This window comes from Colobus angolensis, unplaced genomic scaffold (assembly GCF_000951035.1).
Source record: "Colobus angolensis palliatus isolate OR3802 unplaced genomic scaffold, Cang.pa_1.0 Scaffold160, whole genome shotgun sequence".
NCBI classification, from domain to species: domain Eukaryota; kingdom Metazoa; phylum Chordata; class Mammalia; order Primates; family Cercopithecidae; genus Colobus; species Colobus angolensis.
In genome coordinates, this window is record NW_012114711.1 from 829,150 (window position 1) to 851,775 (window position 22,626).

The following is a 22,626-nucleotide window of genomic DNA, read 5'->3' on the forward strand; positions in this document are numbered from 1 at the left end:
TATAGAAATAAATAAAGTAAAAAGTATGGTGGTCTGCACTCAAGACAATTTTCTTTTCTTTTTTTTTTCTTTGACAGTCTCACTCTGTCACCCAGGCTAGAATGCAGTGATGCAATCTCGGCTCACTGCAACCTCCACTCCCGGGTTCAAGTGATTCTCATGCCTCAGCCTCCCAAGTAGCTGGGATTACAGGCATACGCCACCATGCCCTGCTAATTTTTGTATTCTTAAGTAGAGATGGGGTTTCGTCATGTTGGCCAGGCTGGTCTTGAACTCCCGACCCCAGGTGATCCGCTCACCTTGGTTTCCCAAAGTGCTGGGATTACAGGCGTGAGACACCATGCCCAGCCTCAGGTGAGATTTTCAAGAAGGGCTCGCATTTCAGAAAAAAGAAAGCCCTTATACCCTACATGAAATAAAATAAACATAATAATTAGATAATTCATCAATGCTGGTTTAAGTTTTCTCAAATACGAACTTAGCATTTAAGTCAGGTAGTTAATTTGACACTACAAATGCAGTTTTTCTCATAGTTTTGGTGCACTATTTTATTATTTATATAAAATTACAGAGCAGAAAGAAGAGACCATATCATTAGGAGTCTTTAATTGGCAGAGACTGACGAGAGTCCCCGAACCCCAACACTAATTTCCTAGCAGAGGCAATCCCTGCCCTGACATAACTTAGGCTTTGAGAAAAAAGGTATAAGACTCTCTTTGAAAATAAGAATGGTTGGCCGGGCGCGGTGGCTGAAGCCTGTAATCCCAGCACTTTGGGAAGCCGAGACGGGCGGATCACGAGGTCAGGAGATCGAGACCATCCTGGCTAACCCGGTGAAACCCCGTCTCTACTAAAAAAAATACAAAAAAACTAGCCGGGCGAGGTGGCAGCACCTGTAGTCCCAGCTACTCGGGAGGCTGAGGCAGGAGAATGGCGGGAACCCGGGAGGCGGAGCTTGCAGTGAGCCAAGATCCGGCCACTGCACTCCAGCCTGGGCGACAGAGTGAGACTCCGTGTCAAAAAAAAAAAAAAAAGAAAAGAAGAATGGTTGTTCCATGAAGCAGTGTGCCTTTTCAGCTTCTAATCAAATATCACATCATTAAAAGAAAAATGTATGGTAAGTAGCCACTAAAAATTATTTCTGCCATCAATCCATGTATGAAATATTAATGAAGCTTATTTCATTCTCAAAAAATAAGCATAGATAGAAGGTCTATTACGGTTTTCCTATGCCCCAAAAAGATTGTTTTATGTACTTCCTGGAAAAAGTGGACCACACAGGAAGCCATAGCAATAGAAAATTTGGAGAATAAATATATACTCTAAATCACAGTTTCAGGATATTATAAAACTCTCCAGGAAAAGAGAGTAAGACAAACACAAAACAGAAAACATGATCCACTTCATGAAAGTCCTAATTTATCACTTTGAATTTAACAGAAGTATGAAGCTCTTATGTGAAAAGGACAATAGAAACATAAAACAGCTAATATTTCCTTTAGTTTAAACCTTCCATAATGTCACACTAAATGAAAATATCGAAAATTGGATCAGAAATTTGCTGATATCCAACCATTAAAATAGAATTTGTCAATCTCTCTCAACACTCTGCTAATATCTACCTTTTCTGAAGCAAAAACAATTTCCTTGAAAGCTGTTTAAATTGAAACAGTACAAGAATAATCAATGAAAAAAACTGTAAAATGTCATATAAATCACTTCAAATCCAGAAATATACCTCAAGAAGGTCCTTTTCCAACACTCCATGCCCAACAATACAGAGTTCGGTAGCTCTGTTTATTATGTTCCCAGCTTCTATTTATTCAAGAACGTAGTCAGAGCAGGAAATGGGACAAGTCAAATGATCACAATCAATCTCATCACCTTCGCAACATGCTGGGAATGTAATTAATCCTCTATTTATTTAGGGGACTTCACACCCCTTACATTAAGGCAGCAACTCCCTGTTGGCTTCAGCTGAGATAATTATGTTATAACAAAGATTGGGTTTCAATCATAATAGACAGAAGAAAAAGGAAATTGTACTTGAAGTTGTCAGTTTCTTTAAAAAGCTTTCGTGTGACTCCACTGAAAGAATGCTCTTGACAAAGCTCTTCTTAAACAGAGCACTTTCTAAGTATGATAACCACACATATGCCACATTAATCAATGTAAGCCTTTTCTCTGAATAAGATGTTAAGACAATTCAAGCATAGTGAAAATTCTACGTGAAGTAGAGAATACTGGCTTTAAAAACTTGACTAAATCAATCACCTAACTCACTTGATCCTGTGGGTCTCCCTCCAAAGAGAATCCTCCAAAGAGTTTTGAGGTACAAAAATACACAAGAACTAGGAGATGAAGGAAAATAGCAATTTGCTTACTCTGTAAAAATACATGGCTCCACTGAGCCAAAACCAAGGACTTGAGCAGTCTAGAGACAAGTATCAGGGACTAAAACAAGAAAGAACAGAGACATCTAACACAGCCACTCCGTTATAGTTATAAAATGGGCCTGATAAACATACTACTCCCTAAATAAAGGTAGAGTATTTTCCATGCTTATTCACCTCTGAAAATGGTTCATATATATCGCCACATTTTCTCCTCTAACCTCCTCCACCTTAAGAAAATTAAGATGAAAATATAAAGGCCTTGCCCAATTTATTTTTATAAACTTTTTTTTTTTTTTTTTTGACATGGGGCCTCCCTCTGTCACTCAAGCTGGAGTGCTGTGGCATGATCTTGGCTCATTGCAGCCTTGAACTCCTGGGTTCAAGCACATGCCATCACGCCCAGTTAAGTTTTGTTGAGACAGGGTCTCATGTTGTCCAGGCTGGTCTTGAACTCCTGTCCCACCTCAGCCAACACACCTATAAGTGTTAGAATTGTAGGTATGAGCCACCATGGCCAGCCCTAAACTTTCTCTATTTTTATCAATGTATCATAATCATGATGTCCATGGTATATGTGTAAGTAAAAATGATAAATGAATTATGTTTCTATTTCTAAAAATTCTCAAATATTTGTTTTTTCCAAGTCTGGATTAATGATGATTAGAATGTTTCTATGTATTAAGCTCCTCAGGTACCTGAGTATCTCAATAATATTTCACAACCTTTCATAGCATTTAAGCTCCTGAATAACCAAAATGTCCAAGAAATGGAGCACTACTCAATTTCCAGTTCTCTAGTAAAAGCAAAACAAAATGTGGTCTCATGAAATACAAAAAGGACATTAGGTAAAAACTAAGAAAATCTAAATAAACTTTAGTTAATAATAACATATCAATACTGGTTCATTAATTGTGACAAATATATAATTCCAATATAAGAGTTTAACAGGGAAAACTGGGTGGGGGTACATGGGAACTCTGTACTATCTCTGCAATTTTTCTGTAAATCTAAAACTATTCTCAAATAAAGTTTACCTGAAAAACAAAAACAACAACAACAAAAAACAGGATACAAATTATAAATTTTTTAAAAAATGAACAAAAATATCCCACAAACCTTTAACATTCAAATATATGATTCTTTTGTTAGTTTTTTCAATACACTTAATTACAGGAAGCATTCATATCTTTATAAAAGGTTATTTTAGTCTTAAATCTGTAGGAACATTTGTAATCCTGTGATTTACTGGCACATTTCTTGTAAGAGAAGTCTAATGAAGAGCGACAGTCCCCAGTGGGCACTGCTGAACTACTGGTGATAAGGTACAGGACCATTAAGTAAATCCTTTCTATATGAAACCACGCTGAATGGATCCAAGCGAATGGATACTGCCTTGTACTAATCTTTTCTTATGGAGATAAAAACCCACTTCCATCCAGGATGAATTTGTGGATTTAATTAAAAACAAACAGTAAAACTAAAGAGCAACTTGACATGCCAGAATAAGCACCTTACCAAGAATGATTTTAATCCAAGGAGGTTTAACTTGCTTGAAATTACGCACAATTGTTTCTTGAAATTTCTACATGCTAATCATTAGCAGCTAATGTAACACTTAGCATTTCACCATTTGTCAGAGAAGAAACTTCCCATACAAATGTAAAACCACCAAGAGTGTCCGATTATCACTCTGCGTGCCTGAATTTAACAGATCCCCAAAATCACCTTCCACACTGTAGATTCATTATAAACATCAGTGACTTGGGGGGTGGTAGGTGTCACGGCTTTCCCCCAGCTATGGCTCAAAATGGTATTGTGAAATTACAGCAATGTCTTCATGAGGTGACTGCATGTCCTCCACCTTCACTTTCTTAGAAATGCCACTCACTACTTCTGATCCCAGTGTGACCAAGGCAACTGGATCAGCAAAACTTACCCTTGCTGAGCCAATCACATTCTTCCTCCCCCGGAATTACAAACAAGGGAATCTATCCCCACTGAAAGTAAAGACATGTAAACTCAGAGCCGTGGAGTGGCCATCCTCCATGTGCAGTGAGAGAGAAGAGTGGCAGTGCCTTGCAGAAAGCAGCACCACGTGAGACCACATGCAAGAGCAAGCCGAATGCCTCACTTTCTCATCACCTGACCTCCTGGTATCCAGATGTACTCTTGAAAGTACAGTTCCAGGGGATAACCTATAGTCACCCAATAAAGTTCCTCAATTTTACTGTAAAAGTCTGAGTGAGTCTCTCTTATGTGACCAGTTGACAAGAAGTAGTCAAGAGCCATGCTCCTGTATTCCCAGCTACTCCAGAGGCAGAGGCAAGAGGCTCACTTGAGCCCTGGAGCTAGAGGTCACACAGTGATATTTCATCTCTTAGAAAACAAAAAGAATTAGTTAAGAATACTGGCAGGCTCCGGCACACAGACTAAAGAGATAGGATTTCTTATCTGGCCCTATTACTAAAACATCGTGACCCTCGGAATGTTAACAGTAGACCCTCTTATTCAACAATAAAGGATAAGACCCTCTTATCCTTATTCGACAGCAAGGATAAACTATGATCCAAATGCAAAAAGCCTCACGTCCACTCTTGTCCTACCTATACACTGTAGCTAGAACGAGAAAATTTGTTCACCATGTTGCATACATGTTCTCCTTGTCTATCTGTATGATGTTATTTTCCCAGCTTGAAATGCATCCACTCCAATTATTATTATACTTACAGGTAACACAGTACCATGTAATCAGAGAACATTTTTTATGTTTTGTGACTTAATTCATTTCCCTTCTCGTCTAAACTCTTCTTTATATATCTGTCCCAGCTGTGCTCCAAATGTTCCTGGCTCCCTCTTTACTGATATTCCTTAGCGGCCTCAAACCAACATTTCCAAAACTGAACTTCTCATCTTCTCCCCCAAACTGCACACTCTTCATTAGTATTTAATCTTGGCAAATGCACCTTCAACAGCCCAGTTAGATGCCCAAGTCAAAACCCACATCTCATCTTGGCTCCTCCCCTTCTCTCTCTCCCAGCAGCGTCCAATCAATTACTAAGTCTGTCTCATCTGCCTCTCAAATCTGCCAACTAGTCTCCTTCCCCATTCTCACTCACCTGGCTCAAACTATTTTTCCTGGAATACCCTGCTTTTTAACCGGCCTTTAAGTCTTGAGCTCTGAGCTCTGTCCCACCACAATTCATTCCCCACAATGTCACCTGATGGATCTTCCCAGAATGTCAGTCTCATCCTCGCACTCATACAGGGACTTCATCACTTAAAACTCTTCAGATGCCCCATATTCTCCCAGGACAAAGGCCAAGCCAAGCATCTTTAGAAGGCCAAGCCTCTACATGAACCTCTAGCCTCACTTCTTTCCTCTCCCTTCTATACTATGACCTATGCATCCTGGGTTTTCAAGCCCTTCAAATGGGCTATATTCTTTTGTCTACTGTCTGAAATACTCTTCATCCCCACTTCCTCACCTGCATCTGACCAATTCTTACAACCTTTCAGCTCTCAGCTTAAACTCTTCCTCTGGAAGCTTTTTCCTACAGCCCTGTGTCCTCTTAGATGCTTCCACAGCACCCATACTTGCCCAATGTAGCTGCTACTGAGTATAATATATTACATCTGCATTTCCCACTAGAAGACCAGCTTTACGACGACGTGTCTCTCTTGTTCACCATAATATTCCCAGCACCTATCTCACCACCTGGCACATAATAGAGCTCAATAACTACTGTTTGAAAAAAAAATACATGACTCCACTTTTAGATGCAATTCTGATGTTGTACCTCTGCATATGAGTCTCTGACTCCCTAATTTTGGCAGATCAACCAGGAACAACAGACAGCCAAAAGGAAGAGATGTATGTTATCTACCCTGTTCTTAGCATAATCCTATCCCCTTCAAAGCACACGCACATAGAAAGCAACTCAAGCAATCTAAAGCAATCGTAAGGTCTTAAGTTTTCCAAAATTTTAGAACTTCAGTGCTGAAATGACTTAGGTTCACTTACAACTGAGGAAACTGAGGTTCACGATTTATGCAATGACAGATAACTATTTTGTGATATAGCTGTTTCCCTCTACAAACTTCCCACATTAGTGTCCAAAAGACCATAAGATTTCAGCCAAAAAGTGAATTGCACTGAGTATTAGAGTTAATTAACCATTAATCAGTTTAATGCAAAGAGGGTTTAGCATTTCAAAAACACTTTTTTCTTTTTCCCCATAACTACCTACTTAAAAAAACTACACTGGAGAGAAAAAGTGTGATTTAACATCTTAATAACAAGTTCACATTTGTACTGGTAAGAGTCAGGATTTTAGATGTTAGCTTCATTTAAATACAACAACATTTTTCTATGTAGCAAAAACAAAAGAATACCCTTCTTGATCCCCTGTCATTTCAAAATGTGCTATGTATTAAAACCATAGTTTTAATGTGAAATTTTCTCAGTGAGCATATATGTACTCTTTTTATAATGAGGAATAAATTAGTAACTTAAAAAAAACTCTGTAATGGATGTTATAAAGGGAAATGGTTTATAGGGTATTATCATGAGTATAAAACAGGCTACAGAATGGTATGTACAATATTGCTTCCACTGGTTTAAAAATGCATTAGGAAACAAATAGAGGAAATATCAAGATACTAATACTGGTTGAATTAGATTAAGTGACAAAGTGACTTGCTAAGGTCATACGGTCAATGAGAAGTAGAGCTGGAATGTATTACAGTTCATTATTTTCTATCCCACCTTATATAAAAAGGTGCCAACTCTTTGAATGCAAGGACTTTTTTGCTTATCTGCAGTGGTGGATATCACAAAAATTATGCATGGACCTTTTTTTGGTCCATGCTATCGTTAGTATTAAGTGCGTTTATGTGTGGCCCAAGACAATTCTTCCAGTGTGGCCCGTGGAAGTCAAAGGGTTGGATACCTATGGAACTGTTAAACTTTCAGAGGGTCAGAACTATCACTGCTACTGATGGCAGCCCACCAGCAAAGAATCGGGGAACTTGTATATGTAGCTGAAATATCAATAAAAATAAATTAGAATTGTTTTATATTTTTAAAGTGCTACATTTTTAAAAAAATGAAAAATGTCCCTTCAATCCGGTCTAACAGGTATCATTCAATTTGAGTAAAACTGATTGTGCTCACAAACTGTGATGGGCCCAGATAGGTGCTCATTCACAGAGACCTTAGTATTTTAGAGGGGAAAGAGTTATGCATCTAGATTCCTACAATATAAGGCAGGCAACGAGAGGTGTCCAGTGATCTCTCAACCAAGTGCTACGGAAACATCCACGAGAAAGACAGATGTTTCATTCATTCCTTTTCCTTTAGGAAAATCTCTCTGAAGAAAGGGCTTTTATCTTTTTTCTTCCACATGCTATGGGTGGAGACGACTGGTTGCATACGTGGCATATCTTGAAAAATGTGAAATCTGGAACCAGAAGACCTGACCTATCTCTTATAAGACATATAACCTCAAACAAATCACTTTCTAAGGCTGCCAACCAGAGAACATTTGCTGTAGTGAGCACCACACTCGAAACTTCCAGTGAAGCTTATAGTGAAGGGTGGGAGGGAGCATTCTTTTCAGAAAAACAATTTATAAAGTCTCTAACTCAGAATGAGAGGCCAGGAGCTTCAGTTTTTCAGCTTTGCAAATACGCACTACAAGACACAGAAACCATAGGGAAACGTAGTACAAAAGCAGAAGTAACAATAGATGTTGCTATAACTTCATTAATTCAAAGTAAGAATGACTTTGCTACCTATGTTTCCATAGGTTTTTGCCAAAGCATATATCTGACTGTAAAAATGGAATGCTGTTTTTATGCTAGTCAGAATTTATCACTTACCTGGTATTTCAAACAAAACCTTACATAGTTTTTATTATTATAATCAAAAACATCAAACTAAACTAAGAAAAATACACAGCTCTTTTCAAACATAAAAATAAGGTGCTAGATTTCACTGATAAACTACATGGAGAAGAAATAAACCAGAAGGTAAAAGTGAGGAAAAAATTACTTATGAAAATCATGGATCTACACTGCAATAGAATTATTTAGACCTAAGAAGTTCACAGTAAAGGAAATACTAGAAAGCTCAATCATGTTGTGCTTGTAAAATTAAGAATGAAACTAGAAATTTTTATAAAAATTAGATAAACAAATGTTTTATTTCAAAAGAGAAAAAAACAGCTGGGCTACAGTTAAATTTAACATACAAACTGAAAGCAACACACCTGTTTAGGGAAAAGAAAGTTATGTTCAAATTGGTAAAGTTGTAAAAACCACTTTTGCAAAGTAATTTGAAGAGATCCTGCTGGTTTCTCTCTCCTACCTCACTCCCCAATACATTATCCCTTTTTCAAAAATTACTATTAGCACAACAATTACAAACAACCTGAGAATTTCGCTTCATTTCCCACAACGTAAAACCAAGAGAAAAAGTTTCTTCAAAGACGGTCGATAATCCCTACTCTACTTGACAGCCTATATCTTTCTACTTTAATGAAAAACAATCTTCTCTCTAGTTAATAAAGAATATCACAAAGAGAGAAACAGGCACTCATAGAAATGGGATCCTTGCACAAACCTCAATACTCATTACATGTTTACAAAATCATCACTCCTTAAAAAAAAAGAAAGAAGAAGAAAAACCAAAACCCACACAGATAGACTATCCCCATTTAATTTTATTATGAAAATGAAAGTAACAACAGGAAATGGCAGCAGGGTATTTGATAAGCTCAATTAGCAGGAGGATCAAATGAAGTGATGACATGCCATTATGACCTCAGGGGTTAAAGATTCAATTTTCCATCTGGCGAAATCTAGATTTCCAACACGAATGCTGACACCACCTGCTGTACGTTCTTAGGCATTATCTTGAGCAATCCCTAAGCATTTTCTGTACAACAGGTATAGCCTCAAGTTTTTTCATATTTCATTCTGCAATATAATTGCTTTCCCATGAAGAGAAATAAAAAATAAATCCCATATAATGGTTCATTCAAAACAGACATTAAATTCCACACTAAAGCATTTATTTATCAATCATGGCAGTAGCAAAAATATCCAGATCATTTTTCTTCTAAGTCACAATTGACATTGTAGCTATCATTTTCTATATCACCTAGGAGTCATTTCAATTAAGAGTTCCCTTCATAGGTTTTTGTTTTGTTTTTTTAATACAGACAGGATCTCACTATGTTGCCCAGACTGGTCTTGAACTCCTGAACTCAGGCAATCGTCCCACCTCGGCCTCCCAAAGTGCTGGGATTACAGGAATGAGCCAACATGCCTGGCCCATTTATAGGTTCTTAATTAATAGCCTCTTGCTACTGAAATGGAATTTTGCCCTGTTTACTAAGAATCAGATCTACAGAACTTCACAAAATGAAAATTCACTGGCTGGGTGCAGTGGCTCACGCCTGTAATCCCAGCACTTTGGGAGGCCGAGGTGGGTAGATCATGAGGTCAGGAGATTGAGATCATCCTGGCTAACACAGTGAAACCCTGTCTCTACTAAAAAATACAAAAAATTAGCCAGGCGTCCAGGCTTGGTGGCACACGCCTGTAATCCCAGCTACTCAGGAGGCTGAGGCAGGAGAATCACTTGAACCCAGGAGGCGGAGCTTGCAGTGAGCCGAGATCACGCCACTGCACTCCTGCCTGGGTGACAGAGTGAGACTCCGTCTCAAATAAATAAATAAATAAATAAATAAATATTCACTGCATTTTAAAATTTAATAGTTAATCTATTATGTTTCTTTGATTGACGCAATGGTAAACACTTTTAAAAATGTTTATATACCGAATGCTGGAGCCCATCTGTGAGTGTTTGGACCCTTCCATACATGCGTTATCAAGAATCATGCCATTAGGCTCTGCAGGTGGTAAGCCAGTGGCTAGCCAATGAATGCAGAGCGCTCATCTGGATTCATTTGATGTGGTTTGCATACTAAAATGTTTGCACACACAAACATGAATGCACATACATCTACACACACACTCCACTGTAAGTGAACTATAGATACCAGTTCAGATACTCAGTCTTGAGATTTCATACTGGACAGTCAATAGCAAGGCAATAAATATCACAACTGTTTTAATACCTGTTTTCCAAGATATACCAATACCAACTTTTTCTAATAAAATTAACTTTTCACCATCTGTACCTTCTTCCCTAAGAGCATTCATCAAGCTTCCCATGTTAATCCAGTTACTTTTTAGTGTTTGGTAGGTCTATGGGTTCCCTTCTCATTAAAACTTATTCCTGGCCAGGCACAGTGGCTCACGCCTGTAATCCCAGCACTCAGAAGGCCGAGGAGAGCGGATCACCTGAGGTCATGAGTTCAAGACCAGCGTGGCCAACATGGTGAAACCCCGTCTCTACTAAAAACAAAAAAATTAGCCAAGAGTGGTGGCATGACCTGTAATCCCAGCTACTAAGGAAGCAGAAGCACAAGAATCACTTTAACTTGGGAGACAGAGGTTGCAGTGAGCCGAGATTGCACCAATGCACTCCAGCCTGGGTGACAAGGGCAAACCTCTATCTCAAAAAAATAAATAAATAAAAAACAAACCTTAGTCCTCAGGTTATTTTGTTTTCTTCCTCCTGGGTAAATAGGTATGTCAGCAATGTGAGCATCTAAAAATTCGTAAGTAACTCTATGAAAACTTACTTGACTTTCTGAATCCACACACAGTAGTCTGAGATGTAGAGATCATTCAGTATGTATGCTGGGTCGTTTTCCTGAAAAATTTTGTGAATATCCAAGAGACACTTTAAAACTGCACTTTTACCTGAAGAAAATTGAAAAAAAAACATAAAATTATCCTTAAGAAATTCAGATCCTAAGAGGTAATATATTTAAAGCAGTTCAGAATCCTGATCATTTCTTAAGAATATTTTTAAACGCAAAAAAATTTATGAGTCCTATTAGGTCCAAATCCCTTTACTGACTTCCTTAAGAATTACATATAATCTTTGGCTGGGCGCAGGGCCCACACCTGTAATCCCAGCATTTTGGGAGGCCGAGGTAGGCAGATCACGAGGTCAGGAGATCGAGACCATCCTGGCTAACACGGTGAAACCCCGTCTCTACTGAAAATACAAAAAATTAGCTGGGCGTGGTGGCAGGCGCCTGTAGTCCCAGCTACTCGGGAGGCTGAGGCAGGAGAATGGCGTGAACCCAGGAGGCCGAACTTGCAGTGAGCTGAGATCGCACCACTGCACTCCAGCCTGGGTGACAGAGTTAGACTCTGTACACCCCCCCCCAAAAAAAAATACGTATAATCTTTATATTCTATTGTTACAGCTGACTAGTTGTGGTTATCATTAAAATGCTATGAAATACAACTAGGTCTATTAAATGAAAGGCAGGAAGTTTTCTAAACCAAATGAATATTTAAATGCATCATAATTTTAATTAGATACTGTTCTTCTAATTCAAGCTTTCAAAATAACATGGAAAACTGTATTCTAAATTTCAAACTTCTTTGTTTCTTATGTCAACACTTTCTGTCAAGGAATTATCTACTAATAAATTATTTTATCTTCAAGAATTGAAGAAAACTCAGTTTGAACACTCAAACATCATAGCACTATTTCAGAAATAAGCTGACAAAACTCGTATGAACAAAAGCCATCAAGGATTAAAGTCTTGTTCAACCTAACTACTTCCTTCTGGTTTTTAAAAGAACCTAATTTTAACCCAACCAAAGTCTACAAAAGGAGCCTTTTACAATTCAAAAATTCCCTAGGTGTTCCACACTTCATGATATTCCCTGAAATTTATTAATTATAAGGTGAACTATGAATACCATATCTAGAGTATTACCACTTTCTTTGATCTGTGAAATTCAGTATTTTCAGTTTAACAGTTTCATTCTTATCTTTATAGTTCTGAAACACAGAAATACTGTATACTGAGTTCATGAAGACACTCGATGCGCTTTCACTGACATTTCCCATTTAACTTTTAGATCATAAAAGAATCATGAGCTAGATGATGACATCTCAAGATCCTAAAATTGCTGACACTAAATTTTTTAACATAATTAACACTAGAAAGTAAGTTTCAAAAAAGCAGGGGCTTCTGTTTTATTTAGTGGTTAATCCCCAATACCTAGAACAGAACACTGCAGCAGGAGGTTTTCCATTTAAGTATTCTAAGAATGAATGAATACATGACAGACACAGTAATCACCCAGCTTAAACCCTTAAAATTTCTTTCATTCTACAGTCTCACCCATCAAATCCTGATGATTTTTCCTTGGAAATGCTCCTTGTATCTGCCCTTTATCTGCCACTGCCTGAGCTCCTATGTTCACTCATATTCTCATCTCATGCCTCAATTTTAAGAATCTTCTTGCCCATCTTTCAGATTCCAGACTCTACCTCTTCTAACACACATTTTTTAATGCACTGTTTGGAATCTCTTCCTTGCATATGTTCTCAATGCTCTTTCTACAGACTTGTTTCCATGCCTTTTTCCCTTCTCCATGTGACCTAGCCCGCTATCAAGGTGTAGCTCCAGTCTTCATTCCTTCGGGAAGCTCTGGGCTGACTTTCCTAGTTTTCACGGTCCTTTACTAAATGCTGCAAAGAAGTGGAAAGGAAACTCAAAATGGGGAAAATCCTCCCCAAACCTCTCCTGTTCAATTCCCAGAAGGAAAACTGGAGGCTCCAGAATGGGTAAGATACAGGGCCACTGAGTTGAGGGACCAGGATCTAAATTCCAATCTTAATGGCTCCAGAGGCTACCCACTGTGCCATGCTACCTGTATGTTCTTGCCCCATCCAGTCTATATCACATTTTTATTACTCAAGGACTTATTAGTGACTTTAACCCCTAAGTAGGTAATAAGTCCTTAAAAACAGAGTCCATGCCTTTTTAAAAAATATTAACTTGGTGGCTTCCTCATATGCACATACAATAAAGAATGAATGAAGAATGTCCATGGAAGCCCCACTGCTAGACTGATTGTGAAGAGAAACTAATACTTCAAAGGCCTAAAGCTACAAGACGTCAAGTTGATTTGGTTAAGTCAAGGTCAGTGCTACAGCTTATCAAAGTGGCGCAGGTTAACTATGTCAAATGATTAGTGTGGATCAACCAACAACACGCCTATTTTAACTACAAACTAGGTAACATTGAGAGCAGGGTTTGATGAAAGGAGGAGGAAATATAATCAAAATCTGCAGGCATGATGAAACCATATTTGCCACATTAGCCATATTACCCAAAGAATCAAGGAACAACTGACCTGTTAGAATGTTTTGAAGTTTTAATTGCCACAGAGAAGACAAATGTCACAGTAAGCATATGCCAACTAATTTCTTTCTTGCTTTCCTTCTCTCTCTCTTTTTAGGGGAAGGAGGGTGCAGAGGGAAGGAGTTAGTTTTATAAGCACTAAAAGTTTTAAATGTCAATCATAAGTCTTTACTGGAAAAACGAACTATTCTCTTGTAACTTGAATAAGCTTCTTTGCTGTATGACACCTCCAAAATACTCTCAAGATCCCACACTTTACTAATATAAACAGGTTAATAGAAAATGCAGGATTCAGGCTAGGCGTGGTGGCTCGTGCCTGTAATCCCAGCACTTTGGGAGGCCGAGGAAGGCGGATCACGAGGTCAGGAATTTGAGACCAGCCTGGCCAGCATGGTGAAACCCCATCTCCACTAAAAATATAAAAATGAGCCAGGCGTGGTAGTGCATGCCTATAGTCCCAGCTACTCAGGAGGCTGAGGCAGGAGAATAGCTGGACCCGGGGAGGCAGAGGTTGCAGTGAGCCAAGATCATGCCACTGTGCTCCAGTTTAGGTGACAGGGTGAGGCTCTGAAGAAAAAAGAGAAGAGAAGAGAAGAGAAGAGAAGAGAAGAGAAGAGAAGAGAAGAGAAGAGAAGAGAAGAGACGAGACGAGAAGGGAAGAGAAGAGAAGAGAGAAAAGAAAGAGAAAGAAAAAGAAAATGCAGGATTTGGAGAAAACCATTTGGCTGGAGCAAAGAGTTTATGTAGGGAAAAAAGGGAGAAGAAGCAGATGAGTTTGGTAGAAATCAGACAGTAACAAGGAGGAAGAGAAGAATACACTTGGACAGACTGAGTGAGAATGTCTCTAAACTTAGGTGTAGGCAGTAGGAATAAAGGACCCTACTCCGGAGATCGTAATGTAGAAAGGTACGGAGTTAAGGTCACATATTTAAGGAGGATCCACAGCAGCCATTACCTAATAAAATTACATACAGCTTCATTTAGCAGACATGCCTAAAGTGAGGTTGCCCTCCTGCTAAAGGCCACAGGCAAATTTAAATCTTACAGCTATCACAAAAATAATAATAATAATAATGAAAAGAAATGTCAAATAACAGGCAGTGCATGGTGGCTCATGCCTTCAATCCCAGCACTTTGGGAAGCCAAGGCGGGCAGATCGCCTGAGGTCAGGAGTTTGAGATGAGCCTGGTCAACATAGCAAAACCCCATCTCCACAAAAATACAAAACTGAGTCGGGCGTGGTGGCATACGTCTGTAATCCTAGTTACTTGGGCGGCTGAGTCAGGACAATCACTTGAATCCAGGAGGTGGAGGCTGCAGTGAGCAGAGATCGCACCACTGCACTCCAGCCTAAGCAACAGAGTGAGACTCTGTCTCAAAAACAAACAAAAGAAATGTCAAATAACAAAAAATAAGAAAAGCCAAATTTTTTTTTAATTTAAAGAGAAGAAATTACATTGTGTTTGCATGTTCTGATTCCCATTTTCTAAAAAAAAAAAAAAAAAAGACAAATACTCATTAAAAAAATGCTGGGCTGGGCACAGTGGTTCATGCTTGTAATGCCAACACTCTGGGAGGCCAAGGCTGGCAGACCACCTGAAGTCAGGAGTTCAAGAAAAGCCTGGCCAACATGGTGAAACCCTGTCTCTACAAAAAACACAAAAATTAGCCAGGCATGATAGCAGGTACCTGTAGCCCCAGCTACTTGGGAGGCTGAGGTGAAAGAATCGCTTGAACCTAGGAAGCGGAGACTGCAGTGAGCCAAGATCATGCCACTGCACTCAAGCCTGGGTGACTTGAGAGTGAGATTCCATCACAAAAAATAAATCAATAAAATAAAAATAAAAAATTCTAGACGTATATACCCAAATGATATTAACAGTATCTGTCTCTACGTTCACTGAGCAAATATGTGAGAGCCTATCATGCACCTGACATTGTTCTACATGTGGGAGTACAGCTGTTTATTCTTTTCTATACTTCCCTCTATTTTCAAAACTGTCCACAAGAAACATTATTTGTTTAACAAAAATTAAAATACGTTCAGCTACACAGCCAACCCCTGAAAAATTGACAAATGAAGGTTACAAATTTGAATTCACATTTTAAATTATATTTTAAACAACTGAGAAGCAATATTTAGATTAATATTTAAAAATTATATTGCACGGCAGTTTTGAAAGGGAAAGTTATATGCTCTCTTCACAAGCTGTGTTTTACCTGTAAGCCTTAAACTACTTTCATAGTATGTGATGTGACAAATATGGTAAAGATAACCAGGCTACTGGCAGTTGACAATCTACAATAAAAAGTACATGAAAACCATTCTCTCCCCAACAATATGCATTGTTACTCTGAGGTCACACTTGATCTCTTCTGTTCTGACTGTCACCATAGATGACTACAGCATCACAGTCAGGAGACTCACCAAGCATGTGGCTGGGTTTTTTTTTTATTATTATTCAGTCTCTTTTGTACTGACTGCTCTTTCTATCAGACCCTCAGCCACTTACCTAGCAGCTATGAGCAAAGGAAAAATCTGGCCCTCTTCCAGGCTGTCACATGGCCGGTGGCCAGAAGCCTATGGGGACTCAAAGTACACGGTGCCTGTGGGGCTCTATCCAGTCGTGGGCTCATCACACACGACATGGGCATAAAAAATGCTAAGGCCTAAGTCCAAGAGAATCATTCCTGCTCAAAGGCACTGCAGGAAAGTGACCATTTTTAGACAGTTCACTGCCTGGTTCAAAGCAGAAAAAAAAAAACAGTGCCTTGCACAGTAACCACGGTAACTATTTTCACTGCAGAACGGCACTAACAGCTCTCTCCAGGATGTTAAATCCCAAGAGTTAGGGATTCTTTACGATGGACTTGGTTAAATAAGTCAACCCTATCCGTGGAAGAAGGACTCTAAGACCAAGAACTCTTGTTCACTCATGAAAGCAGTTTAACACTAGTATCCTGGTATTATAAATGACAAGTGCCATGAACGTTTTACTTCAGGGAAAGACTAATGACAACACAGAGAAACGTAATGACAAGATAAAGAAAACATAGATGACAGTAATAAGTAGGTGGGTAGTAAATAGGATTTAACACATTCCCTGGCTTTCCTTTAAAGGAAAGGTAAACTAAGAACAATGTGATTTCCTGTCTGGACAGAAGTGGCATCTCAGGTTAATATACCTTAATACAAAGCCAAGATTGAGTTGTTCTAAATAGAATCCCTTGGCTTCCTGAAATCCTCCTATTAGGAGAGCAGGGTTGGGAATAATCTTTCACTGACAGACCAGCTCCTGGCTGGAGGCACATAAGAAATGGTTTCCATCTCTAGGAGATGATCAGGTAAGTGGATGTTTTTGCTGGCTAAAAGCCAGCATAGGAAAAACAATGTAAGTTGCTAAATCTATACAGTAAGAGCTAAATTTCTTTTCAATTGCTGGTACATTTCAGCTATGTGACTGTGGTTTTCCTGGTATCTACTCTGCCCTCTAAAGTTCTGAGTTACCCAAGACAAGAAGCCAATTGCTTCTTGGCCTTTTGGCTAAGATCAAATGTCATATCTGTCCTTATCAAGAGGCCAAAATAAGAAAATGGACCAGGCCTAGTGGCTCACACCTATAATCCCAACACTTTAGGAGGTGCCAAGACAGGAGGATCACTTGAACCTGGGAGCCTGAGACCAGCCTGGGCAACGATCTCTACAAAAAAATAATAATAATTTTAAAAATAATCAGTAAAGAAAAGAAGAGTGGTTATTCAAAACACCTGAGGGAAAGCACTGCTTGGTCTTTATTTGTAAAATCATCTCAAAATAACAGCCAACATTACTATCATTTAAAATACATAGCTTAGTATAATAGATACCTGGCTAGAAAATGGGTAGAATGCTGGGATTCTGATGAGACCATATTATCAAAACAGATACCTTATGAAGTATTTCAACACTAATTTTCATATGTCATTTGACCATGAAAAGGGAGAAGGCAGAAAAAGTGTGTGAAATTAATCTAAATTAAGAGAACCAAAGTGGGGTAATTTGCTTTAATACCAGGCCCTATCAGGAAACAGAATAAAGTCAAATCCCTAACAATTAACACAAACACACACATTAAATTTAGCATTAAGAAGGCTTCTAGGTCTATGTAATTTTTTTATCCTCAAATTTCTCAGATGCCATTTAAGCCTAGATTTCTGAGCTGTATTAAGAAACACATACTTGAAGCAATGAATTACTATTTTGAACACAAACTTACAGTCCTGTCAATTTAAAAAGTATTCTTTGTTATTGAAATTACATATATTATCTGTATACTCGCAAACAAAATTAACAGGAAGCAAACATGTACTTTGTAGATGTCCCCTTTGCCTGGAATGTACAACCCTCAATTCAACCCCAAATTTACCATCTATCCAAGTCTCAAATCAGACATTACTTTTTCTGGGAACAGGGTTCCAACTCTTCCCCCAGCTGGTTTAGGGTTCCCTCATATAGCCGACATACCCCCCATTACAGTAGTGCTATCATTTGAATGCACCCTGCAAAAAGTATCTGTTGCAAAGTTAATCCACAGTGCAACAGTGTTGGAAAATGGGGCCTAATGAGAGGTATTTAGGTCATGAGGGCTCTACCCTCATGAATATTAATGCCAATTATAAAAGAACTTGAGGCTGCCAGTTCAATCTCTTGCCCTCTTTCTCACCATGTGATACCCTCTGCCACATTCTGATGCAGCAAGAAGGCCCTCACCAGTCCCGTGATCTTGGATTTCCCAGCCTCCAGAACCATGAGCCAATAATTTCTGTTCCTTATAAATTACCCCGTCTGTGGTATTCTGTTACAGCAGCACGAAACAGACTTAAGGTAAGTAATTAGGAGCTACCCACTTGCTCTGCACCAGATACTTTATATAATTACATGATTTAACCCTACGAGTTAGGTACTTTCTTCCCTGTTTCATAAATGAGAAAACTGAGGCTCAAGGATATGAAGGAGTTGGCCAACATCACAGCTAGGAAGCAAGAATTAGAACTGGAAAATAAGTTTTCTGACCCTCAGCCACTATGCAATAAATCCATTGTCAGTATTTATCACCATGTGTGATGAAGTCCTTGACAGGAAAGGACATGACTTTTCATCTTTCTTCCTTGGCCTAGAACAATCAATGTCCAGCAAATTGTATGATCCTGTTCAATAAACGCTGGTTGTTAATCTACAGTCTGGAGTACAAAGAATCTAACTTTAAACACACCCAGTCAAATTGCTCAGTTAGCATACACTAGTTATAAGATCTCTGTGGTCTAGAGATTTACTTTAAGTTATTTGCATCATGACAAACATGGCATATACAATTTGTTTACTCCTTCCCTAATTACATATTTCCCTGACAAGAAAAGAATGTAGCTGTACAAAACTTTATTACATCACTGTACCATTATAAGTTCAAATAATGAATTTAACCCAAGGCTACTTTTTGCCTTTTCTGCTCTAACAATCCCTGCAAGATTTGCCAGTTTGGAAGGGCAGCCTTGACATTAACTCTGTCCTCTTTCTTAAGTAACTTGTCAAAACAGTGACTGTTTCAGTTTAGAAATACATGACCAGATGCCATCAAAACTACATAATGGTAACATGACTAATTTCAATTTCTTCAGACAACGAAGAATGAGGCATCCAAGTTCAAGGTAGAACATTAAAAATATATATGTCCGTCTACACAGTAAGGAGAAAAGTAGATTAAGAAGCTGAAGACGCATGAAAAAAAGCTCTTTGAAATAGCTGCAACCTAAACCTGAACTTTTAAAAAACCCATAGGTACAGAAAACTTCAAAATTTTCTGGGTAAAATTTGTATTCAATTTTTCCATCTTAAGAATTACAGTATGTATTTCAATGCCCTTTGTACTTTTAATTAAAACAATTACACCTCATTTTTTCCAATAAATACCACTTAATAGAGTTCTAATTCTTTGAAATTAGTTTTATTTCAAAATGAAAAAAACTAAAATTTCATGAAGTCGGAAAGAAGAAATAGGAGTATACAGGAAAAAGACAACTGGATATCTCAAATGGTTCATAAAAAGAAAAAACAAACCTAAACCTAATCCTACCACTGATGAATTTATTTTGGCGATCTCAAGTACTGATAAGTATGTCAAGGTAAAAAAGGAGAAAAACTAAGCCGTTTTGAAACCCTCACTGTGTTTCACTGAATATGTTTGCTTTCTGCTAAATGGTGTGCACACTGGTAGAATTGAGCTATGCTTCTTTATATTTTAATCAATGGATAATAAATATAATTTAGTAAAGCTGATTAGGTATGTATCTCTACATGTAAGTTTAATTTATATGAAAAGGATGCATGAAAATTTTGACTATGAAATTAAGATCTTAGAACTATGTTCCCCAATTCTAAAAAGGCAAGGGAAGATGATTAAAAAGCTACACATAAATAATCTTATGTAGTTCTTAGCTAATTTCTCACAAAGTAAAAATGGTAACAATCCCAACAGTTCCACTGTGGACCAGCTGTGCAGCCCAGAGTTTGCTTGCTTCTGGTATCACTTCTTAGCTGTTTGGTACTTAATCTGAATCTGTTTCCACAGGGATAAATTAGAAGAAAAATTCTTAAGAATTGCTATGGAAATTAAATGAGACCACAAACATGTAAGTACTTTATATATGAAAAGGGAAGGATGACAACAGGTCATATGATCAGCCCTGGCACTCCCGTTACTGGTCCCTGCCCCCGCTACCTGTGAAGCACCTGCCCACATATTCCTTCCTCCTCAGTGCCGTGGCTAGCGCTCTAGTTCAGACCATACTGCCTGTCCCCAGACTACCTTGGGTCTAGGCAAGAATAAGTCTCCTCTCTTCTCCATGCCCACTAACTTCACCCTTCTCAATGACTCTATCCTAAGTGTTGCTGCCAGATGAATCTGATTTCATAAGCCTCTCACCAGCTCCAATGCCAAACTCTTCACTGGTTCCTCCCTGAATAAGACCCAAACTCATCAGCAAGCCATTGCAGGCTCATTTCAGCCCAGTCCCAGCACACTGTTTCCATCTTTACCCTACCATTCCCCTTCACACCTCTGGCCTCCAGACAGACGGGAATTTGCCGTTTCTTGGACATGGAACTCTTTTATTTTCCTTTTTCTGAATTTTTTGCCTTCTACTTTCTCAGGGAATACCCTTCCTTCACATCTTCTTTTCTAAATCCTACACATTCTTTAGTAACTATCATTATATATCACTCATTAGATCTATGCTGTTTGCTCCTTCCCTATTAATCCCTTCTCCCACTACTAACAAGCACTCTATCAGGGTCAGAGTGAAGTGTGGTAACTGAAATCCTATCACTCATTTCCTCCACCCTGACCAAGCTCTGGCTGACAAGATTAACAATACAAAGTAGTCAAAAGAGAGGCAGGGCATCCACTTTTTAAAAAGGTTTTTTGGTGTTAACTACATTAGACAATGCGGGACATCTCTTACCTCCTTTGCCTGCCCCAATCTTAGGACTCATATCAAGCTGAAACTCAGTCTCAAGCTAGGACTGAAGGAACAAAGACCTGGTGCAAGCCTTCACTGCAGCTAGAAACTGGCAGGTCCAAGAGGGTATAACAAAGACAGGCTGGCACTTAGCTTGCTTTAGAGCAGAGATTGAAAACCGGGGGCCTCCCAGGCTGACGTGGGCTCTCAGACATGCTATGGCTCTTACAGTGTGATTTAAAATTATTTTACTTCTTTGTTCATACTTAAGCTTTAAAAGATTTTAAAGCTTTCTACTTTAATTCTACTTTCTACTTCTTTTTTAAAACTGGCAATACTACATATTCACACAGCAACAGTAGGCCTCATTAGTCTCTGTTTCCTTAAACCCTAGTATCCTTATTCATTTACCTGCTTGGCGAAGTAGCCATCTCAGTTTGCTTCTCCTAATGTACAGAAGTCTACTCTAATGTGAGCCAACTAGATCAGCTACATTTCATCCTGTGGGAAGGCGAGAGAAAACAGCTGAAATGATCTACTTCAATGCTGGCCACTATTTGGAATGGCAAGCAGCCAAAGACCTCGGCTCCCTACAAAAGGGCCCCCTCCAACCTCCATGTACATACCTAAGGCAGAGGTGGTAAATTTTCTCTGTAAAGAGATAGAAAGTAAATATTTTGGCTTTGCAGGTCAATCTCTGATGCACTTACTCAGTTCTGTCATCTTATCACAAAAGCAGCCATAGACAGTATGTAAGCGAATGAGCCTGTGTTCCAATAAAACTTTATTTATGGACACTAAAATGAGAATTTCAAATAATCTTCCCAAGTCACAAAATATTATTTTTATTTTTTTCAACGATTTAAAAATGTAAAAAGCATTGTTAGCTCAAGGGCAATACAAGATGGATTTGGCCTGTGGATGGCCATTAAGGTAATTTCTTTTTTTTTTTGTTAGAGACAAGGTCTTACTCTGTCACCCAGGCTACAGTGCAGTGGTGTGATCATAGTTCCCTGTAACCTCGAACTGCTGGGCTCAAGCAATCCTCCTGCCTCGGGATCCCAAGTAGTTAGGACTACAGGCACACACAACTATGCCCTGCTAATTTAAAAAACATTTTTTTTTTTCTAGAAACAAGGTTTCATTATGTTGCCCAGGCTGGTCTCAAACTCCTGGCCTCAAGAGATCTTCCCCCTTCTACCTCCCAAAGTGCTGAGTTTACAGGCATGAGCCACCATACCTGTCCGTTAAGGTCTTTTTTAAAGGGAGTCTCTCCTTTGTATCTTATAAATACTTACATTTTGTTCTTGTTTTGAACGTTTAAGTTCCAAGGTATATGTGCCATGGTGGTTTACTGCACAGATCATCCCATCACCCAGGTATTAAGCCAAGTATCCACTAGCTATTCTTCCTGATCCTCTCCCTCC

General features: G+C 38.7%; 1 protein-coding gene across 2 annotated transcripts in view; it reads right to left on the reverse strand.

Moving 5' to 3' along the window:
- The window catches only part of SHQ1 (SHQ1, H/ACA ribonucleoprotein assembly factor), a 113,636-nt gene that overhangs the window by 38,210 nt on the left and 52,800 nt on the right, over positions 1–22,626 (reverse strand). For both annotated transcript variants that reach the window (XM_011937210.1, XM_011937211.1), the window contains exon 10: positions 11,111–11,231. In XM_011937210.1, coding sequence (XP_011792600.1) covers positions 11,111–11,231 — 121 coding nt within the window. The remainder of the gene's footprint in view (positions 1–11,110; positions 11,232–22,626) is intronic.